This window comes from Dendronephthya gigantea, unplaced genomic scaffold, assembly GCF_004324835.1.
Source record: "Dendronephthya gigantea isolate DGI-Jeju-01 unplaced genomic scaffold, DenGig_1.0 000029F, whole genome shotgun sequence".
Lineage (NCBI taxonomy): Eukaryota > Metazoa > Cnidaria > Anthozoa > Malacalcyonacea > Nephtheidae > Dendronephthya > Dendronephthya gigantea.
Genome location: NW_021163039.1, coordinates 306224 through 324227, shown reverse-complemented (window position 1 = coordinate 324227; position 18004 = coordinate 306224). Strand labels below are relative to the sequence as shown.

General features: G+C 33.9%; 3 protein-coding genes across 5 annotated transcripts; 1 reads left to right on the top strand and 2 right to left on the bottom strand.

Moving 5' to 3' along the window:
- Positions 1-4686: 4686 nt before the first annotated feature.
- On the top strand, positions 4687-9706 carry LOC114523901. Its single transcript, XM_028544963.1, has 7 exons — positions 4687-4898; positions 5252-5411; positions 7020-7213; positions 7339-7483; positions 7864-7929; positions 8924-9144; positions 9191-9706. The coding sequence occupies exons 1-7, from the start codon at positions 4740-4742 to the stop codon at positions 9704-9706; spliced, it is 1461 nt and encodes a 486-aa protein (XP_028400764.1). The 5' UTR covers positions 4687-4739.
- A 2421-nt stretch (positions 9707-12127) lies between these two features.
- LOC114523970 lies at positions 12128-13951 on the bottom strand. 3 transcript variants are annotated; one of them, XM_028545039.1, is made up of 5 exons: positions 13887-13951; positions 13733-13802; positions 13564-13632; positions 13301-13488; positions 12128-12881 (listed from the first exon to the last, which is right to left on the bottom strand). In XM_028545039.1, the coding sequence occupies exons 1-5, from the start codon at positions 13921-13923 to the stop codon at positions 12208-12210; spliced, it is 1038 nt and encodes a 345-aa protein (XP_028400840.1). In that variant the 5' UTR covers positions 13924-13951; the 3' UTR covers positions 12128-12207. The 3 variants fall into 3 exon arrangements, with proteins under 3 accessions (XP_028400840.1, XP_028400841.1, XP_028400842.1); XM_028545040.1 differs by having other exon boundaries at positions 13337-13488; XM_028545041.1 differs by having other exon boundaries at positions 13869-13950.
- Positions 13952-13994: 43 nt separating this feature from the next.
- On the bottom strand, positions 13995-17749 carry LOC114523900. Its single transcript, XM_028544962.1, has 11 exons — positions 17261-17749; positions 17026-17134; positions 16695-16915; positions 15836-15885; positions 15528-15612; positions 15264-15449; positions 15033-15178; positions 14847-14955; positions 14603-14686; positions 14303-14483; positions 13995-14191 (listed from the first exon to the last, which is right to left on the bottom strand). Exons 1-11 carry the CDS (start codon positions 17747-17749, stop codon positions 13995-13997), a joined length of 1857 nt encoding a protein of 618 aa, XP_028400763.1.
- Between the last annotated feature and the right edge of the window lie 255 nt (positions 17750-18004).

The window sequence follows — 18004 nt, the reverse complement described above, 5'->3', positions numbered from 1 at the left end:
GCCATTTGGTTGTTAAGGTTACTCTTTTTATAATTTAGTATACTATTCTCTTCAAGCATGCAAACATAGTCATAGCTATATTTTGAACGGTCACTGTTGTTCATGTTCGTCCGATTTGATTGATCACAAATTACTGAAAATATCAGTTCATATCCTTTTGTTGATTTAATACTGAAATATCAGTTCTTCAGCACAAATTACTGAAAACATCAGTTCATGAAAGAAAATATCCTAGTCTGACAAGAAATTGCGGGATACTTGAGTTTTTTTAGTTGCCGCATTTACTTGCATTTTAGTTTCTTTCACTTTCGTTTTTGTTTCAATCTGTGCTTGTTTTTGAAATGCATTATACAGAAATGAAACTCTGCATGACCATTCAAGTTAAGTGAAGAATAAGTCGGTAATATATGAAGATCTATTCTTTGTATGGACAAATATTTATTGAAGATACATTATTTCAGTAGTGCGACAGTCAAACCTTACTATAATAATTGACATATTTGATTGATGTATTCAAATGTTGAGTTGATCACAATGTTTTCCAACTTACTGGCTTGTGACTCCTAGAGTGAAAGCCATAAAAGACTGTTCTGTTTCTGCTACAGCTAGTGTTAATTCATATAAATAAGCCTGAGTCGATTGAATCTTTGCCACTGAAGGAAGAAAATACACTAAAGTAGAGCTGTGTCATTATTGGAGTAAAAAATTGAAAAATGGGAGCAGATATAGGACGAAGTGAATATAAGCTTGTAATCATCGAGCCAAGTCGATTAATTGTTTTAGTATAAATCTATACTAAAACTGTATAGAAAGATAAAAAATGTTTTCTATTTCTTAATTGGTGCATTCTAAAAAACACCTGAAGATTTTTTGGCGTTTTTTGAAAAATTAGCTTCCTTGGATCTTTGAAAGCAAAATTATACTGTAGCTATAATTCCTTTAGAATATACCAGTCTCAAGAGAACATATTTACACAGTTGATATTCTAACGGTCAAGTTTTCTGTTTAAATTTTAACGTAGGTAGCTAACATTTCTTGGACCCGGTTCCTAAGTACCAGGAATTTTAAGCTAAATTAATCATGGCTAATTAAATTTTTGTAGCACAGCATGTTCACTAAAATGCAATTATTGAACAATAGTTTTTCACACAGTTGGAAGGTGAAGGTTATTAGTAGAGGAGAATAATGCATATTTTGTTCACACGGTATCAAGTTGTTTTGGAAAGTTGATTAACGCACAATTCTAAATATACAGTTATTCAACTGAAGTGTTCTTCCGTGGCGCCAGTAAATTGAAATATTCCTACGACAAAAGTAGAGCAAAATCCATGAACAAATAATCGCACTGCGATTGCATGCATGTATTTGACATGGCACAAATTATCGCGTAGCTATTATAGTTTGAATGGTTATAAAATCGATGCGAAATACAATTTTTTATCAATTTATCGACTATTTGGGAAACATAGATCAGGGGGCAATTCACACGGCGAATCCTTGCCAAGACATGTTTCAGATACTTTACTTAGCGTGCTTATATTCATGTTGCTTATAATATTACATTCAAAACAAATTACCCAACGTCTCTAAGTTGAAATTATTTATACCCGAATGGATAATTATATCATTCTTTATCAATTTACACCCTTCACACACCCTTCAAAATGCCTCTCTTTATACGCCTCTGTAATTCAAACCATAACAACTCAGAACAGAAATGTTTTCGTTCTCGCTGCGCGTGCATGTACGCGATTCTACTTGGTTTTTATGTCATGGGCTTTATATGCTTGGTTTTTATGTCATGGGCTGTATATGCTCAAATTGAAGCTTCTACGTTCGTTAAAACATGTTTTACAGGACAGCTCGGGGTTTCGAGTTGTTTATTAGCTACAAACAAACTCAGGAGGCATCTTCCCACTCATTCTAAACGCTACCGCTGTGCTCTTTTTCTAAACGCTACCGCTGTGCTCTTTTTCTAAACGCTACCGCTGTGCTCTTTTTCTAAACGCTGTCGCTGTGACAATGAGCTGTTTAAGTTGTTTGCATATTTAAACGCGGTTGTATAGCTATATCAATTCCTTTCACTTTCGATTCTGTGTCATTAAGCCCTCTGCTTTGGAAATACGTTGATAAACTTTGGAACTCGAACTATTATTCCCGTTAGATACTGATTAATCAACAGTAATTACTTATACATATATTAATGAGCAATCATTGCTTTAAATATTCACCAAATATTATTTTAGAAATACCCCGGCACGATCTTCAATGGGACAATAAAATGTATGCATGCATGCAGCGATGATTGTTTTTATGATGGTTTCATCTGACGAGAGAACGAGTAGCAATTTGCTATCGACATGCACAACATATAAAATAAAACCTCACATGCCGTTAATTATTTGCTTGGAATATCAAAGTATAAATCGATAGTTCAACCTGACTCAAAACTCGAAATCTTCATTTCACCATAAAAAATGCTAACTTGCATATTCCACTCCGAGTTAAGGTGGCTCGATACAGTTTTCAAAAATTCCATCGTTCATCACTTTAACACGTTCAAACAACGCATTTTTGTGATTTATTCTAGAGATATTCGGGTTTTTATATATTATGATGTTTTTACTTTTGAATCGTATTAGTTTTAGTAACAAATCGTCCGTTGCTATGGCGACATACGTGTACAAAATTCACTCCAAAATGGCCAATTGCCTCGGATAGTTGGAAAACAAGCACAGTGACCCCCAATTTTTTTTCGTCCATTATTTTACTTGGAAGGAAAACTAACAATTAGCAAAATATAAAGAAATTCTATAAAAGCAAAAAAAATATTGAATAAAATGTTATTTTTAAATTTTTCAAAAATTTGGCATTATAGATTTTTTTTATATTCTGCCAATTGTTAGTTTTTCTTCCAAGTAAAATAATGGACGAAAAAAAATTGGGGGTCACCGTGCTTGTTTTCCAACTATCCGAGGCAATTGGTCATTTTGGAGTGAATTTTGAACACGTACGTCGCCATAGCAACGGACGATCTGTTACTAAAACTAATACGATTCAAAAGTAGAGACATCAAAATATATAAAAACCCGAATATCTCTGGAATAAATCATAAAAATGCGTTGTTTGAACGTGTCAAAGTGATGAACAATGGAATTCTTGAAAACTGTATTGAGCCACCTTAAGCTCCTGTAGTGATGTCTATAAAAGACCGAGAAATTTTGTGCTTCTCACCAGTGTTTGCTACCAACAGGCTAAGAGTGTGCTGGACGTTTGTTCCCGCTGAAGATTAACAGAAATTAAACACCAGTGGAATCGCGGTACCATTCGATTGAATCAAACTTGAATGAAACATCGCTGATATTAAGGTAGAACATGCAAACTTTTGAATTTACGTAGATTTGTCAATTTTTAATGATTTGTCACTTGGTTCAAAAAATATCCAGTACTGGTTCAGTAGGCCATCAGTCGTAGCTATAAACGTGTATCATTATATACTCTATAGTACAATCGGTATAATAATGTGAACGGAAAAGTTTAGTACCAAACAAAACTATCACTCGTGCGGTTGTGCCATTTTAGCCTTTATATAGCTAGTACCGATATATTTGTTTTCAAAGTTAGGCACTATTTAAGAAATAGAAAACATTTTCCGTGTTTCTATACAGTTTTAGTATACACCCGAGTATTGTCTATTACAAATCCTACATTCTGATTGGCTACTCGACCATTGTCTATTCGTGATGGTGAACGTTTGGGAAAAATTCGCTCGCGCGACCGTATAAAATTAAATTAAATTAAATTATTTTTCGGTGTAATTGCGGTGTATCGATTATTTTCTCGAAATTAATAAATCTAGGGTGTATACTAAAACAATTAGACAACTCGCCTTCGTTGACTATTCGCTCATAGACAACTCGGACTCGTTGTCTAATTGTTTAAAAATAGAAACACGCGTGGGAGTTTGGGAGAACGAGAAATCATCAGTGGGAAAATGAGCCCGTAGGGCGAGTTTTTCCACGTTATTTCGACCTATATAGTTAGACCTATATAGCTACAGCTGTGTAATAAATAAGTGAACAGTTGATAACTGTAATCTAATCAGTAAACACAGCAGATTATTTCTCTTTCTCTTAAAATTGTAAAAATATTTATCAGAGTTAATAACGTACAAGCATTAAAGACGTGCGCGTACATATACAATGTATCTCTATAGCTATACCAGTGTGATTTTTAGAACCAGTCATAAATACCTAGAATTAGAGGTTAGCAACCTTCATAGTTAATTCGTTTTTAGTAGCATAGCATGTTCAATAAATATAAATTATTGCAGTTTCATTTTTTCATTAGCTTCAAATTCTTATCGCTCAATGCTCGTTTAAGACCTGTAAGGTCTCCCGATCTTAAAGTTATATTTGGAAAAATAACAAACGCAGGGTTCTAAATTGATAAAGGAATTAATTTCGAACCAAGTCAATTTACCGATGAATCAGACCCACCCGTTCCGCGTGTTCTAAATCACATATATTGAGAATTCTAAGTTTTAGAACATCGGATATATGTGACATGGGATGATCATCTGAGCCATCTAACGCGTTCGCTGTTTGCTGTACTGGGAACGAGTTATTTTGTAAGCGCACAATTAGCATGCATATACGAGCGTGTATACATTCTCACGCGCTTGCCCACTGTATATTGCGCTTACCTCTTGGACTCGTCAAAATTTCTAAATATTGCTGATGGCCACTAATTTTAGAAGCTACAACAATTTGACGGATGATCAAAAGATCATTCTTAGGGCGTTTTATGACAATGGAATGAACACGACGGCAAAACATATGCAGGAAATAATACTGAGAGCTGCTGAACAAGCTGGGGCAACCTACGACCAAGTAAAGGTATGTACTTCCAAAATACCTTAAAATATATAAATATAGGATGCCTTGTATTGATTGGAACTTGACATGAAGTTCAAAGTATGTATATGAGCCAAAATTGTTATTAGACATTTGCGATTTTGACGTCTAAATAAATAATTTGCATTTTCAAAATGGCGACTGAAAGTTTATAAACTAATAAAGGCTTTATAAAGTTTATAAGGACTGTCACTGTTGTCAGTATTATGTGAACCAAGAGTCAGATACTTTATCTTTGGCGTTTTTAAATTTCCGAGTATTATACATATAGTACCACCTGGGTAGGTGTAAAGTTGTAAACTGTATTTCACAGTTGATACTGAAATTTTGTGTAGAAATGGATTGGAAATGAAAAAAGGAAGAGAAAGCTAGGTGAAAGTAGGACAGAAGAAAACAAGCATGAAGATTCAGATGACAATGTACTAAGAATAGGTCCTCCACTTAAAAGAGTAGCATCTGGCTACAACATATTTTCATCAAGCATGCTAAGTTCAGGTAAATATTAAATGCTTCCTTATCATCAGCAAAATGTCATATACCCTTATCCATCCTTTATTTAACGCTCCTCCAGCAGTTTCTGCCCTCTAGCAACCCTCCCCTCACAGGCCTCAAAATAATGTTGGTCGTTATTCCATTATGTCTGATTAACTATGTATAAAAGTTACCAGTCGTGAATGCTTTGATAATGCTTTGATCAACTGTTAACATTTTTAAGTTATTACAAAATACTGTTGTTATAAAATTCAAATTACTGTTGTTATAAAATAACAGCTTGTTGCTTTTTGTTAAATGTCATTAATTGCATTATTGTAGGTACCCAGCTAGTCTAATACATCTTATATATGAAAAATATTGTTTCTACTACATAGCTTTTTAATCAATTGTTTTTGCTTTTTTACTCTGATCACAAGTATGTCCAGTAAGTGAGTGAATCTGCCAGTGAACCTGCAAAATTTTATCTGTCAATAAACAGTGACTGGTGCCTATTTTTTGGGCCTGCCCTCTCAGAAACCATCAGAAAGATATAAGCCTTAAAGCCCTACAGTACAACATCTACCAGTATTTACCAGTGAAATCTAAGAGTGTCTTATCCAGACCAGAAGTTACAAAGACAGTTGTATAGTACTAAAATCATTCATGCTATTATGATGTTTACAATGAAGAAATGCAGTTTAAAATCACTTGCACTTGATTGAATGACTAGTACAAATTATTAGAGCCTTCAGTTACAAAAGGTTTCTGAATTTGACTTGTGCATGTTCACACTTTGCATCAAATGTTTGTGGAAAGTGATTGAAAATTGGCTGTTCTGTAAATCACTATCCTTGGCTCAATTACAAAAATTCATGTTATATTGCAATTTGTTCTGTATTGCATTCTTTCACTGTTGCCTGATATGAAAAATATCTTTCTGACTTTCAAATTCCAGAAAGGACTCTTCAAATTCCTCTAATGGTTTTGGTAACACATAGCCCCACACTTTAGATATAGTAGGTAGTTAAGGTATGTAATATAGGCCCCTGGGGGCTAAATTGAGAAAATATGGTACCTTGAAATATAGAATGATTCTTGAATAAATGTCATAAATGTTATTTATTATTCAGCAGAACAAGAACCATATGTGCATATTCCTACTCATAGTTTTCTGTGACTTTGTCTGCAATTTTTCATTAACCCCTGGAGGGGACATGGAGGCTTAAACATTTACAGCTTTTTGCAATCAGTTGGAGTACCTTCCTCAACGATTCTCAAACTTTTAATGTTCGGCTAGAATTTGAACCCATGCCACTGGCTTTTGTATAAACAAATTATACACTCCATCACATAAAAAATATGACAAATTTCCTGGAATAACAGACTAGTAATATGCCAAAGTTCAAACACTTTTATTTAATATGATACTCACAGAACATAATTTATTTGTTATTGAGTTTTGCTTACCAAAATTTAGCAGTCAACTGGCTGTTTTATCTGCCATACAAGGAGTCAGGCTGCAATTCTAAGTATAATCTGTTTTATACCTCTAATTTATGTATGTGTCCCCTGCATCTGTTTAAAATAACAATGAAGTTAATGTATATGTTTAACTGCATTATGTTATAGACTTGTGCAAGGCTATTGATTCAAAATCGGAGAAAATGAGATTTGTTTCGTCACAATGGCAAGCTCTTAGTGCTGAAGAAAAGAATGATTGGAAGAGCAAAGCCAAGCAGGTTGACAGAATACGTCCACTAGAACTGGGAGAAGACGAAAGACGAAAACACATTGCCAAGACAAAAAAAAATCTCATGAAAGAGGTATGTAAAGTAGATGAAGAATAAGGAATATGGTCAATTAATTCACTGCTTGCATTGCTTCTCAAGATGGTGAGGAGACCCAAGTGGTAAATTTCAATTCAATTTATGAAGACTTTTTTTTAAAGATTTCTTATCTGGAAAACCTGGGATGCGAGGTGGCTGTTGTGATGATAGAACCAAGTGGGAACATCAATCAGCATGGTTCAAACAAAGGTGTTCAGTTTCTCATGCAAAACGAAGCAGTGGCAATAAAGTTCATGGAATTCTTTGGTAATTTATTAAAATGTACTGTAGATTAATTTAGCTTATGCCTATCATACAATAGTGACTCCAAACAAAATAGGCGTTTTACCAATTCAGAAATTCAATTTTATACATAATAATCAATTTTCAATTTTATTAAAATGTTGAAACATTCAAATTCCTACTTTATTAAAAGTTGACATGTAGAAGCCCAGTAATATACGGTAATTTACGGTAATTTATTAAGTTTGTACCTTACAATTTTAAATACAATGCAATGGAGCATTTGGAAAATTGATTGACTATATTACCTGGAGTTTCCAGTGTGTTTTGTTTGTACTACTTTTGTTGATACTGTATTGTTGTGTGTTGTACATGTAGTAAAGTAGTCAACATTAATTCCACAGATCGCCCGGCGGAAGACAAACAACATACCCGTGCCGATGTCCAGAATCTGTTCAACGAGAAATATAGTAAGTGTTTTGTATAAACCACACTTATTTCCAAAATAATGATCGCTTGTGTGAGAGAGGATTGCCTACACGTGTGTACTGCTTGTAGATTGATATCTTACCATGGCTTTTAATTATTTATTTTGTATTGATGAACTAAAATATAGCTAATTTATAATTTATATGTTTAAGGGACTTTTGTTTGGTCATAATGGAGTAGTAAATACAATCATTGACAAAAATATTGTGACGAGCCGTCGCCCCCCCCCCCCCCTCAACCACACCCTTCCCACACACCTCCCTCACCAACACTTCCAAATCAATGTTGCCTGGATGAAAATGCTAGAGTATATCGCAGGCAAGATGCGCTAAGGCTTCAACATAACAATTCAACATTGATTTGGGGGAGGGGGGTTATTTGAGCAGCAATACTGTCGGCAAAGTTATTTTATATACTGTAAATTACAAGCACTTTTGTTGAACATTACAGCGAAATTTTTCAATGATTGTACATTATATTGTGATGATTTCTTTCACTGCAAAATAACTCATACACTTTGAATTTACATCACATGAACTATCCAATGGTTGAAAGTACATTGGTAGAATTGGTATTATTAATATCCATTATATGGAATGATTGCGGTACAATAACAAGACATTAGTTACATAATTGGAAGTAGAAAGAAACTATGGAAGAATTAAATAAACTAGAACTAAAAACTATACAAAATAATTATTTTAAGGAAAACTGTAAACAATCGATTTGAAGTTCTAGGCCTATTTGACTTTGGTAGTTTCTGAACTTTTTACACTTTTAATAACTTTATATAATGATAGATTAATATTTTTTAATTGTAAAAATAGCCTTTTGTAAATTTATGATGTAATTTAACCTGTCGGTTACATTATACAGGTAAATCTGTCAGGTACATACATGTACATCATCAACTTGTTAACAGATTGCAATAATCGGAAAGACTTACAAAACCTTCCGTCTCTTATTTTACTTTAGGTGAAGCATGTGGGATTCCTGGCAGTAGAGTTCCTTACAAAAAAGGTGGTTTTACAGTTACTGGACTGCCTGAAGGAATTATTTTTAAGAAGCCGCTCAATTATGGAAGTGATCAGATAAAGAAAGTAATGATGAATGCGGAAGAAATTATCTTTCACATCACACGAGAACGAAACATAAACGATTCAAAACTAACCCATGACCCACTGGCTAGTACATCTGTACCCATCAGACATTCAGAACTTGCTTTCTAAAATTATTGAGAAGGAACTGATACCTGAAGTCGTTTCTGGCAAGTATTCAATAGAAGAAAAAGATTTGGAGGTTAAGGATTTGCAAATTACCGAACAAGAATTTCAACATCTCACTACCAGGTTTCGAAAGTACTTCACTGAAGATGGCTGGAATTCCCTGAAAGGAAACTATGAAAGTGCTTGTAACCATGAGGGTTACATAATACCAGTCTATACCGAGTCGGATAAACCGTACTGGCTGTTCTATTATCCTGGAAAAATATCCAATTTGCTAAGTCTGGAACCAAATGCCGAAGTTTGGGGCTACTGGTTGAATCAGACAAAAGAGCAATGGCAGTATGAGTTAATATTTTCAAATAAGAAAATGTCAATCAATGCCATTAACATCATTAGTGTCCAAGAAAATGGTTCATCTGAACCAATTCTTCTCAGACGAAAGATCGTTCTAAAGAGAAGGAGTCAAGTTGTTGTGTGCCAATCATTCCATGATAGAGTCATTGCGTGTTTGGAAAATTATGGATATGTGTGAATAAGTTTTAATAGTTATTGTTGCATTGAAACTATATCTGACTGCGTTCATTCACTCTATTAAAGGCTTATTACGTTACATTTGCATTTGTGTTTGTAATGATTCGTCAACGCACCTTGACCTTGTCATCATCAGTCATCTGGACACATGCATAATGACATGCATTTAATTAAAAGTTCACCTGCAATAGAGCGTATTTTTGAAATGTGAAGTCATCAAATTATTTTGCCTTATCTATTTGAAAGCTGTTACCTCAAAAAGTTTCCGACAAAAATTCTATCACATTGCCCGCTATTTCTTTCGGCTGCTAGAATGTATTAATTTATGTGCAAACCGGACCAAACCAACAACTGCAGTCTAATGGAATCCTGGTAGTCGCATTTTCCGTTACCAACTATGAAAGGTGTACATGCATGGTTTGAAAAGGCCCCTTTAGTTTCAAATTAGAACAGATCTCATGTTACATTACGATGTTTATATCCATCTAAAATAGGTTCTTACCCAGGAACTGCCCGCCTGTATTCTAAAAGCTCACTAACACTCAAACTCATTGAGTGGGAGATCTTAATCTTCTCATAACGTTTCAATGGCGGTATTTCCAGCCGAACAGGGGCTTGATTTTCAGTGATTTACCTTATATCTTTCCATCTGTTCAGAAAAAAACTTTCTCATTGATCAGCATTAACGAAATTTATATGTCACACTCGATGAGTATGAGTGTGAGTGAGCTTTTTGAATACAGGCGTAAGTCTCTTCTAGTTCACGTCCAATCATCATGAATTTCTCAATAACTCACAGTTCTTTGCTTTAGTTCTCTATTTGTGCAAAACCATCTCATAATGATGTTCAATTACTGTAGAGAGTTAAAATTTCAGATCAATTGAGAGATTGGAAGTGTACGATGAAAAATAGGCTTAGCTTTTCTAACTTAGGTGTAATTATAAGGTGTCAGAGCAGATCATGCGTAATTGAATTCAAACTTCACGAAGGAATTACTGCTTGAAACTTTGCACAACTTTTGTATCACAAAATTCTACACAGTTAAAATTTCAGCTCAATTGAGCGATTGGAAGTAGGCGATGAAAAATAGGCTAGCTTTTCTAACTTAGTGTAATTAATATAGGGTGTCAGAGCAGATCATGCGTGATTGAATTCAAACTTCACGAAGGAATTACTGCTTGAAACTTTGCACAATTATTGTATCACAAAAAATTCTGCACAGTTAAAATTTCAGCTCAATTGAGAGAATGGAAGTGCGCGATGAAAGAATAGGCTCAGCTTTTCTAACTTAGGGGTGTAATTAATATAGGGTGTCAGAGCAGATCATGCGTGATTGAATTCAAACTTCACGAAGGAATTACTGCTTGAAACTTTGCACAATTATTCGTATCACAAAAGATGATACACAGTTAAAATTTCAGATCAATTGAGAGATTGGAAGTGTACGATGAAAAAATAGGCTTAGCTTTTCTAACTTAAGTGTAATTATAGGGTGTCAGAGCAGATCATGCGTGATTGAATTCAAACTTCACGAAGGAATTACTGCTTGAAACTTTGCACAACTATTTGTATCACAAAAAATTCTGCACAGTTAAAATTTCAGCTCAATTGAGAGAATGGAAGTGCGCGATGAAAGAATAGGCTCAGCTTTTCTAACTTAGGGGTGTAATTAATATAGGGTGTCAGAGCAGATCATGCGTGCTTGAATTATAACTTCACGAAGGAATTACTGCTTGAAACTTTGCACAACTATTTGTATCACAAAAAATTATACACAGTTAAAATTTCAGATCAATTGAGAGAATGGAAGTGCGCGATGAAAAAAATAGGCTTAGCTTTTCTAACTTAGGTGCAATTATAGGGTGTCAGAGCAGATCATGCGTGATTGAACTCAAACTTCACGAAGTAATTATTGTTTGAAACTTTGCACATCTATTCTTATCACCAAAAATGATACACAGTTGAATCAACATAATAATTACTTCAAATTTCTTAATTAATTTAACTTGTAGGTACCCCACGTAAGTATTTAACACTGCATTAAACTTGCTGTATTTTAAAAATACTTAGGTGGTGCACTTACACAAGCTAATTTAATTATTGATGTCACCAAGCAAACATACAAGAATATTATTCAAATTTCTTATTTAAAAAACAACAGAGCTATATTCACCAACAAGAGACTATCACTTCAAACACAGTGAATTTTGAGCAATGAGGATGCAGGAAAAATCAATAGTCACCTGGAAATTTATACTAAAGCGTAATATGCGAGGGACAAATTATTTCAATTGTTTTAATAATTTAATTTAATATTTGTTGTTATATAATTTTTTAATTTTTCTTTTAATAAATTAAAACATGCATGTTTCCACACATTAGACGGAGACTATGCTTGTGCACTAAAAATAAATCAGATTGTATAGACAAGATATATAATTAAAAAACCTATTATGTACATCAAACATCATGCAAAATGATACAGAGAGCTTTGCATTTATTTAGAAATCCATTTCAGATTCATCTTCAACCTCGTCATCTGAACTGTCTAAAATTGACAATATCTCATCGTCCTGTTCTTCACTCTGTTCCCTTTGGTCATCTAGTTGATCCAAGTTCTCGAAAACGTGTTTGGTAGAGGGCATGGTGCTTTCATGACTCCATTCGATTTTTGGAATGGACGATGATACATTATCTGGTAGGTGATTGCCAAACGTTGCACCAAGAACAATTAGTTTGTTTTCCTCTTCCAGAATCTTTCTTTGAAGTATGCACCGAATTCCTCGAATGAGTACGGTTGATGACGAGTCATTGTTGTCCTTCAGCCATTCTAAAAAACTTGACTTTTGGGTTTGGTGATACGTAACAAGCCTACACATTTCAGTTTTCAAATAACTTGTTTCCTCCTTGCATCTTTCGATGAAATTATGCAAATCTATTGCGCTTTTCTTCACAGAATATGGAACTTGATCCTCACTCAAAGTGCTTTCTCTGAAATCCTTATATAGGTCGGATTCTGGATCTTTTACCTTGTCAAACTCTAGCTCTTCTGGCAACCCAGTTACATTGTCTTTCCAAGCAGCAAGGCTAGCGTTGTACTTTTCAACAACTACTTTAGCAGAATTCGTCCTTTGTGTTATCTGCTTAGAAACTTTCTCTGCAATTGCTTGGCCGTCTATTAATCGATAAAAAAACACAAACGAATGAGTCATGTCAAACTTAGAGTGGGAATTCCCATTTTAAATTAAAGCTCATCATTACAAATGAAAGTAATGTCGATTCATAGGATACGGCACACCGTGAATAAACATGTTGAAAACTTAAAACAGTTTTACCATTGCAGTATTAGCATACGAACTTCAACTTCCATTATAACATATGACTACTAAAGGGGTCGTACGCGTCTACGCGACGCAAGCCTTTTTAATGTTTACATTATTTTGTTTTGCCTTCATTTTGAATAAAAGGCAGTTTATATTGAATCACTAGTCCGCTTAATTGATAATTATATGGTGCCAACCTAAACTAAACAACCAAGCATAATTCTTGGATCATCAAACGATCACAATTTGAGTTATAGCAAAAAAAAAATACCTGCATATTTTCGCTTCAAATTTAATAAGAACATACGTTCGACTGCAAGTGAGTATAATTTTTCTAATGCTTGGTTTCGCCTATCCCGAAGAACAGACAATGCTGCCACGTTGAATTTCTCCTCGCCCATTCTCCATCTTGGGTGAACCTTGTAGCTTTTTTCAATTCCCATGACAATTTTTAAAATCCTGAAGTTACATAAAGGTATATATGACTTTTAACACCAAAAACAATTCTATTCGGTCGCTAGTTCCAATACTTACGCTTTCTTCCTCTTTACAAGCTCGTTTATGGTTTCATGATTTTCAGCTTCTGTTGAAGCAATGCCTTGTCTGTAGCATACCATTATAAGTATTAGAAAATATTTTGTTAATTAAAAATAAATGAACAATCAGCCAGGAAATGCACAAAATATATCATTATCAGTCTAACCTCAGTTCCTGCAAGAAAACTAAGTTCTGTACGTATTTAGCCTCCCACGACATGGGCGATGGTTTTCTCTCTACAACATCAACAGTTTATGATAATATTACACGTCTTGTTACAAATGAACACGGTATTTCCTTACGTTATAATTGGTACATACTGCCTCTCATTAACAACATATTCTCTTCTGCTTTCATCCAAGAGTTAATTACATCAGTACCATAGGAAACTGAAATTGAAAGACTTTTCTATTATAACGTAATTCGACCTATGACAGCACTATGATACTAACACTTACATTGAAATTTTCCGCATATACAAAAGCCTCATCCAATAACTGTTTAATACTATCAAATGTTAGATAAGATGTTCTACCTTTAAAATCTGAAAAGATCTCCTCCAACTGTACTACTGAGTTTTCCATTAGTTTCTTTGTTTTTTGCATTTTAGACAACAATGCCGGACCTGTGGGGAAAAATCAAGCATTGAATTACAAATATATAGTCGCAAAAAAATTACCAATACTGTAATGATATTGGTGGCATAAATCCACCAAGGCAGAAATATTCAACTAGCCAAACTGTAGAAGACGATGTCTTGCATGGTGAAGAAGCGCATCTGTTAATACGTCAACCCTTCGACCAGCTGTCATTTCCTTTGTCATTGATGAAAATCCTCTGAGGTAAGACCAAAGTCTTTCAATTCCTTCACCGTCAGTAAGGCCAAATCCCTCCTTTCTTCTAGGACCAAAAGCAACCTACATTTCGGGACAATTCTGAGATAAATAACAACATGCGACATACTGCATTACTGCACCTAAGAATGACAATTAAATTTTTGATAACAAAACCGACAACTTCTAAACCATATATTGACCTGGCAAGAAGATTTATGTCCATATGCATGGAAAACAGGAATTGCCAAGTCAATGCGTCCAAGAATGGTATGCTCTTCGTTTTTCTATCAAAAATAAAATATATATGCAAATGGATATTGAAATTCATATATAATAAATATTCAATACATGTAAAATTGCACATGAGATTACATCTCCAAATGACAGAACTTTACTTCTTCTTAGAATTTAAACTGTAATCAGGCAGCTATGCCTATACCTTACCTTTAGGTGGGCAGACAAAGTACATGCAATGTCATACATTATTTTAACATCAGTATCCTCATCATAATGACACAGAAGCTTTTTAACCTCATACACTGAATATGCTATCCTAAAATATACAGTATGTTGCACTAAATTACTATCAACATGTACACTTGCACTTTAATTTGATGACTGTTTGCTCACCTTTCTCCATGTTTGATACTCATAAATCCCCTTGGGTATTCATGTCTGCATACTCTACCAAACACTCCCTTCTCGTCAAAAAGCTTATTTCTTCCTTTGGATCGTAACATGTTACTAACCTCACCAGATTTAAATTCATTGCAATCCTAGGAAAAACAGTGGATTCTTCTATAATAATGATAATATTCAACAAAACTACTTTTTACAGTACAATCACCAGTAACCACTTACAGTAGGGGCTTGCTTTGCCTTCTTTGAGTTGTCATCAACAAAGCTATCGACATCATCCTGATTGGCAAAAAATGTACCATTGTGTCTGGCAGGTAAAAGATTCGCACCAGCAGACTTTTTTCTCACAAGCCCAAAACATCCATCCATGCACTCAATGGCAACATTCTTGTCAGTATCAGTTTCACTCTACAAAATTATCACAATATGTTAAATACAAAAAGGAGAATGTGACATAAAAGAAAAAATACCTGTGGAGTTCTATACCTGCAAAGGACATAACGGGCAAACATTGTCAGGTTTTTGTTGCAAGACAAATTGTTTCATTGTTTTGAACAAATGTTGGTGATATCTACATAAATAAAATATTATTGTTGGTATTGTAAATATATATATATATATATATATATATATATATATATATATATATATATATATATATATATATATATATATATATATATATATATAGAATTGAAGTTTAAAATTTATCATAAAAAGTTGCAAAAACAATAAAATAAAATATTTGACAAGAACAGTACTGTGTCATGCAGTTAACCAAAATACGCCCCTACCTAAATTCATCAAAAGAATCATCATTCAATATTTTATAGAGATTCTTAACCTTAGAAAACCAAAAAAAATATATAATGTATGAATAAATTTATTTATCTATGGTATATAATTAAAGTGTACCATATATGACATAACATTGATTATTTTATAACACAAAAGAAATCTTTAATATGTTTCACATGTATATATAACTTATTTTCTAGTTTCTCACTTCATTTCATGGTTTGCTAACGAGACATTCCAATTTGTGTGATATGTAAATAAGTGTATATTTGCACGTCCACTAATTATGAAATTTTAAACTTCGCTCGGAACATGAGTATCTGCACTTGTAGACTTTATAGTTACTGTATACTAGTTAGCTGGCAACCAAACTAACATCATAATTAGTAGGCAAATATAATTTAATGTCTTATATATCAAACAAATTGAAATATCTCATTAAAGCTGGAATCAATAATATGTAATAAATTATAGTTATTTTCTTTATCTATTTAATGCCCATGGCATGACTCTAGTATTTTACTCTGGCTAACCCTATATGATTTTACTTGTCCAATGGAGATTCCAAGCATCAAAGTGTTAATAAAACAGTCAAGTTATTGTCATTTAGAGCATTTAGAGTTTATATAGTTAATCCCATGTCATTTTCACACAGATAAATATTACACAGTATATAATAATTTATACTTGGTATGCAGTATGCTATATTATTATTATATTTTAATCAAGAATTGTCTATTTAGAAAATATATAAACATAAAGTATTTGGAAAGGTTAGGTGTCAAGAATTTGTTCTGAATGATGTTGAAATAGCATGGAATTACTCAGCTTCAAATGTATAACAAAATAACATACCCAAACAGGAAGCATATTGGACTTATTGAGGCCCAACACATCACAAAATTTCTTTAACGATACATGGCATTCCAATAGAAGTGTCTCAGCAAGTGTAACCAACTTAAAATGAAATGCAACCTGAGGTCTAACAGCTGATCCTGGCCATAATTGGAACTTTACAAGTGTAACTGCAGCATCTTCACAGTTACAAAAGTTGATCCATTTCAAGTGTTGATGCCCTAATAAAAATGCACCAAAGGAGAAACTTACAGAACTTTTCTCACAATTATTTTAGGACTGAAAACAAACTTGAATACAGTTATCAAATCCACAGTACCAATAAACCCACCTTTTTCATCAATACAAATAATGTTTTGTGCTTGTGCAGTTGGACAATTTCTTTGGTGATCAAGAGTCAAAACACCATGATTAACAAATAAAGGAACAAAACAACCATCCTGAGAAAATAAGCAACATTAATTTTTAAACAGTTGGGTCTGGGGTAGGGTCAGTTCTGAATATGTAATATACATATAAAAGATATTGAAATATGTTATATTTTACGCCAAAAACATCACACGCACCTTGAAAATTTCAAGTAGGTGAAAGACGTTGCGTTGTTCGTGGATAGTTTTCGCGCAGTTGATGCAAAACAACTGTCTAGGACCACAATCCACGCAGCGACAAACAGCGAAGTTGTTATGGCACTCGATGCACATTATACTTTCGTCACAAAAAGCTTCTTCCTCAATGCGTGCTTGCAAAAGAGACCCCCTCACATCTTCCCAACTGTGATACTCTTTCACCCGGCGCAAGTGATATCGTGAAAGACTAGAAAAAGCTTGGTCATCACTTTCATGGCTGCTATTTATATCGTCGATATTTGAACCATCAACATGTTCTTCTTCCATTCCCGTTGTGAAAGACTTCTGCTTACTCGAACTTGACTCCTGAGAAATCTTGCAATAGTTCTTTGAATTTAAACGCACATGTCTTGTAGTTTTTTTTCCCTTTGTTGACTGCGTATTAACGCGAATTTTGCATGCCTTAAAACGCTTGCAAGAATCCGCCATTTTAGCGAACTTCTATTTAGAATTTATAATACACAATAATAACAAATAGCTCGTTCCCAGTACAGCAAACAGCGAACGTGTTAGATGGCTCAGATGATCATCCCATGTCACATATATCCGATGTTCTAAAACTTAGAATTCTCATTATATGTGATTTAGAACACGCGGAACGGGTGTCAGACCGAGGTATTTTATGCAAACAAATTACAATTACCTTTATACAGGGTAAGTAAAAAAAAACTGACATGCACCTTT